We start from the raw sequence: 5,713 nt of genomic DNA on the forward strand, positions 1-5,713 counted from the left end.
TTTATTGTTGGCTTTTGGATAAGCAGCCAATTTTCAATCTGCCCAACTCTATCCAGGCCTCACCTCTGGCAGTGAAATTCCTTTCTCAGGAATTAACACCAGGATGCTTTGTTGCGGAACCTCTCATGCAGCTTTAATGCAAGTCTATTTCCCACAGAGGTTTTTCAGCCCCCAAGCTGGTGTGCCCTGGATTGTAGTACAACCAATTCTTTGGGCAGCTGGATGGTATCAAGGAGGGATAATAATTCTTGTTTATATTTAATGGGAGATTCCTATATTGTTAATTGACATTTTCCCTTCCATATGGCTCCATGGGCTTGAGCAATGCTCAAAGCATATGTAGCATTTGCATGGCACCTTGCAAGTGGGATTGGGGATCTGGGCTGTGAGCAATAAGAGAGGGAATGAAACTTGATATCCCTTAATAGTTCTAGATAGCTAAATGATGAATGGGCAAAAGCATTGAAAGGAGGTTGAAATGTGGATATCCAGGATGAACATGGATGAATCCATGGAGAAACAGATAAAGAAACTCCAATAAGGATTTTATTCAAGTACTGGACCAAAGAAGGAGCAGCGCCTGCAAAAAGCAGAAGTTGCAGGAAAGGTCATCTGGCATATTGGGGCACTCAGTGAAAACCACACCCAGAAACCCCTTTGGGTGACCATCCAGTACCATAAAAGGACTTCCACAAAGAGGCAAAACCATGTAAATTATTTCCAGAGAAAGTGATGTATCTGCATTAGTTAAGAAGCCCCTTCTAATGAATATTTATAATTAGGATGGATAAATACCCCATGGCAAAGTCCCACCTGAGCTGCAGGACCAGGACCAGATCTGATCTGAGTTCGAGGTCATAAAGAATTCCGGCTTTCTGATATCTCCATTTCCTTCAGGGAGTTCACTCCAGCCAATTTCGGTATCAGGGGCTGGGGGGACACTGGGGATACTTGTGGGAGGGACATGGGACTGGGATTGTGGAGTGTGACCATGGCGGGCTGCAGGGGGATGTTTTGGGGGTAGAAGGTGAACCCCAGATTTGGTTTAGAGTCCTGTAGTGACATGAAATGGGTAATGGGAATGGGAGTAGGTTTTGGGTCTGGGATAGGGACCTGGGGTACACTGGGGCCAGTGAGGGAGGGGCTTTAGGAATTTGGGTGAAATCTCAGAGTGGCCTGGGGTCATAAGAAGGTGGCAGAGGATTGGAAACAGGCTTGAGTTCCTGCGGAGCACTGGGGGGACAATGGAAGGGTAAATACAGGACTTGGATTGGGACAGGGGAGTTGGTGGGACACTGAGGGGACACTGAGGATGCCAGGGATTTTCCACGGGGTTTGTGCTTGGGTGACAGTGTGGGTGAACTGAGATGAGACTGGGTGTAGGGTTGTGGGGCTGATGGGCACATGGACGACACTGAGGGGGACACAGCAGTGGGGTCCAGGGAGGGCATTGTTGGAGTGGGATTGGGATCCTGGGGAGCACTGCTGGCGGGACAGGGAGTGACTCCAGAATTTGATATGATTTCCTGGGATTCTAGGAGGACACTATGGGTGGAGGACATTGGGTTATGGCAGTGGGATTGTTGCCCTGTGGGTCTAAGAGGAGTTCAAGAATGACTGGGGTGACGTGAGATGGGTAACGGGACTTGGAGTGGGATGTGGATCTGGGAGAGGGACCTGGGGGACACCCTTGGGGGGAGGGGTGGAGGGGAATGCCTGAGTGACTTTTGGAATTTGGGTGAAGTCCTGCAAGGGCCCTGGCTCACAAGAGGTCTAAAGAGCTGTGGGAACAGGATCGAGGTCCAGGGGAGTACTGGGGGAGACAATGAAAGGGTAAACACAAGACTGGATTTGGGATGGGGGGCTGGTGGGGCACTGAGGGGACACTGGGGATGTCAGGGATTGTTCCCAGGGTTTGGGTTAGAGTGACACTAAGGAGGGAACTGATATGGGACACGGAATAGGGTTGTGGATCTGGTGAGCACAGGGATGACACTGTGGGGGACACAGCCGTGGGGTACAGGGGGACACTGTCAGAGTGGGATTGGGGTCCTGGGGGGCACTGCTGGGGGAACAGGGAATGACCCCAGAATTTGGATCAAGTTCCTGGGGTTTTAGAAGGACACTAAGGGTTGAGGACATGGGACCTTGGGAGTGGGAGCGGGGTTCTATCTTGAGGGGAATCCAGGAATGACTCCAGGATTTGTGAGCAGCATCCCAGGATGTTTCCAGGGGTCTTCTAGCCAAAGCTGACCCCCTGTTTCTCAGCTGATCCCAGTTCCCCTCCTTGGCACCTCATAGATGAACTTTTTCCATGTGTTACTTTGTGCCCTAAGTGTCCCCTCAGTGTGTCCCTCTTTGTCCTCCAGTGTCCCACACTGCTCGTGGTGGCCCGTCCCTACCATGGCCCTCCTGGCTCACACTCTGACACTGCTGGCAATGACCGTGGCCACCGTGGCCATCAAGGTGGTGCCCCTGGACATGGCCCGGGACTCGTTCGATGACCGGTATGAGGGCTGTGACCCAGCCATGCACGCAATGTTGCCTGACCTCTACAGCTTTGAGCGCCAGATGAATCATCTCTTTGCCTGGGGCTGGTATAAGGCTGAAGCTGAGTGGCGCAAGCGGGGCTCCCTTGTGTCCCCTCTGCCGTCCAACTGGCATGCCATTGCTCTCATGGCCTACACATCGCCAGAGGTGTACAAGGAGTTCAACACGGCCGTGCGCACGGCTGGGCACTCCCGCCAGGAATACTTGAAGCACTTCCACTTCAAAATGTTGCATTTCCTACTGACTGATGCCTTGGTGACACTGAGGCAGGCTCAGAACTGGCAGTGTCGCCGTGTGTTCCGGGGTGTGCGTGATATTCATTTTCAGGCACAGCAAGGCAAGAGGGTCCGGTTCGGTCAATTCACATCGACATCACTGAGCAAAGGGATTGCTCTGGAATTTGGGGCAGACACAATTTTTGAAGTGCACACATGCCATGGTGCAGACATCCGTCAGTTCTCCATGTATCCAGACGAGGAGGAGGTGCTGATCCCACCATATGAGACCTTCACAGTCACCCAAGTCGTCTGGGATGGGAGGAGGACATGGATCTGGCTCCGCTCTGCCGGGATCTTCAGCAAATACAACTGTGAGGTCAGTGAGGTGACAGCACAGGGGACAACCTGGAGGGATGGGGACACCCACTGTGGGCATGGGGGCACCCATGATAAGGCACAGGGAACAATGACACTCACTGGGCATGGGGGACAGGGACAACCCACTGTGTGTGTGGGGAGAAGGACACCCAGTGTTGGTGACATCAAATTTGGGGCCCCCATTATGGGCACAAGGACAAGAACATCCATGACAGGGCACAGGGATGGGGATTCACACTTTGGGGAGGGACAGGGACAGGAACACTCCTTCCAGGGGAGGGCAGAATCTGGGCCACGCTTGTACCGAACCTGTCCTGCTCCACCAAAACACTTTTGTTGGGATGGGCCCCATGTGATGGATGTAGGTGGGCAATGACCCCCCACAGCACTCCCTAAACCCCTGTCACCCCCTGTCACCCCTCCATTCTGCCCTTTGACTTCCCCTGACCCCTGTCATCCCTAAGCCCACCATGACCCCGCTGACCTATCTACCCTTTGTACCCCTGTCCCCCCCCACCCATGACATCCTGTCACAGGTCCCCTCATGGCCCCCATCTCTCCTGCCACCCTTAACCCCCCATTTTGGCCATTCCTGACCCCCTCGCTCCCCATATGATCTCCCATTTTACCCCTCTTTGTTCCCCAGGTGGGAGGGTCCCCACAGCACCTTGTCACCTCCGAGGATTCCTCCTGGCCATCACACACCTGGCATGGGCCACTGGGATCTTCTGAGCTCTAGGTCACCAAGATCACTGAGGTCACTCTGGTCACTGTAGTGACCACAGCCACCATGATCACCAAGACTCCCTCAGCCACAAGGCTGCCACAGCCACTGTGATCACTGTGCACACCAAGGCCATTGTGCAAAGCAATTCTAATAAATAATTCAATCACAAAAATTCCATGAAATAAATCTGACAAAGCCAGCAAAAAGTGACAATTCCTAAGCCGGGCTCAATGTCACTCCCCACACCAACACCCATGGAAACATCTCTTTCTCTCAGCCTCCAGGAGAATCTCTGCGGGCATCCCCTTCCCAAGGATGGGGAAAGGAGGAACCTCACACACATTTCATTTCCATCTGGAACAGGGAATAGGAATCTCTGTCTGAGAGGGGGCTGGACATTCTCAGGGCCAGCTGATAGATGGCCAGGCTCAGCTCTGGTGCTTCATTCTCAGTTGTCCATTTGAGGTTGGTGATTTGGGCTGGTTTTAGCCCAATTCAGCACCCAAATCAGCACAAAAGCCCTCTCAATGCTGCCCTGATGGCAACAAATGGGACATTGTCCTTTGAGCACATTCCAGGTAAGGCATCCTGCCACATTCTGCAGTTCAGGGGGACCTTAAAGGCTGGAAATTGCAAGATTCATGAGGGCAGGGACAGGAGGTCCCTGGGGAGGGACAGTCCTGAGTCAGCATTGCCGGCAGGGGGGACCTGCTGGATCAGCTCTGGAGAAGGATCTGGGGGTGCTGGTGGGAAACTAGTGAAGATAGCCGTGTTTCTTGGGACCAGGAGGGATACAGGGGTACCAGGAAGAGCAGGGCCAGGAGGTGAGGGAGTGACTGTGCCCCTCTGCCCTGCCCATTGAGGCATATCTGGCATGCTGTGTCCAGTTCTGTCCAGTGCTGTGTCCAGCCCTGCCCAGTGCTGTGTCCTGTTCTGTCCTGATCTGGACCCAATCCTGGTCTCAGCGATGATGCTGCCTGAGCTGGGAGGTTGGGCCAGGTGCCCAATCTGGGTCCTTCCAGCCTCACCCATTCTGAGATTTGGGGATTCTGGCAGTTGCAATTCAGGAATTGTCCACAGGAGGGCAGTAGCGAGTGTGAGAATTCAGTGGCACAGTGCAGTTCCAGGTGCCAACAGCAGGCGGCAGCACGAGCTGCTGGCACTGCTGAGCGCCCGCCCCGCCCCATCCCGGCCCTGGGGGCTCTGCAATGGTTTGGGATGGAGCGACCTTAAAGCCCGTCCGGTGCATGGGTGCATGCCCGTCTGGTGCCAGCCCTGCCATGGGTAGGGACATCTTCCCCTGGGAAAGGCTGCTTCAGGGCCCGCACAGCCTGGCCTTGAATACTTCCAGGAGTGGGGCAGCCAGAGCTTTGTTATAGATGGGTATCATGATCATTGGCTCTCACAATTAAGGGATGAATATTGCTTGTATGTTAAGAGAAGTTTTGTCAATTTATGGTTATCTTGTGGTGGTTTGTTTTTCAGACACCCTTTGTTCTCCCCATAGTCCCCTTTCCCCCCTCTGTATTGTTGCCACCATGGGGCACTGGTAGTCAGGGTTGTCAGGGTAATGTGGAGGGAGGGCGTGTACCTGTGCCCCTTGCATGGGGTGACTGGGAAAGGGCCAAGCCTGTGTCTGGGGAGAAGCGCATGACAAAATCTCACCTCCAATCAGACTGCAGGAAGGTCTCCACCAATGGACAGCAAGAAACAGTCAACTGGCAGACTTTGGGAGGGGCCAGGCATATAGAAGGAAAATTTTTTATATGTATTACTACTTATGGATATGTATTTGGCTGATGCAACACCAGGGGTATAAAGGACAGAGCCACCATTTTGT

The 5,713-nt window shown here is 53.3% G+C and overlaps 1 protein-coding gene across 1 annotated transcript; it reads left to right on the forward strand.

Annotated features, from left to right (window-relative positions):
* The first annotated feature begins 815 nt into the window (after window positions 1-815).
* Window positions 816-4,074, forward strand: LOC135443455 (NAD(P)(+)--arginine ADP-ribosyltransferase 2-like). The gene is made up of 3 exons (XM_064703665.1): window positions 816-920; window positions 2,370-3,144; window positions 3,793-4,074. Exons 2-3 carry the CDS (start codon window positions 2,404-2,406, stop codon window positions 3,883-3,885), a joined length of 834 nt encoding a protein of 277 aa, XP_064559735.1. The 5' UTR covers window positions 816-920; window positions 2,370-2,403; the 3' UTR covers window positions 3,886-4,074.
* The last annotated feature ends 1,639 nt before the right edge of the window (window positions 4,075-5,713 follow it).

The sequence above is a fragment of the Zonotrichia leucophrys genome, chromosome 2, assembly GCF_028769735.1.
Source record: "Zonotrichia leucophrys gambelii isolate GWCS_2022_RI chromosome 2, RI_Zleu_2.0, whole genome shotgun sequence".
NCBI classification, from domain to species: Eukaryota; Metazoa; Chordata; class Aves; order Passeriformes; family Passerellidae; genus Zonotrichia; species Zonotrichia leucophrys.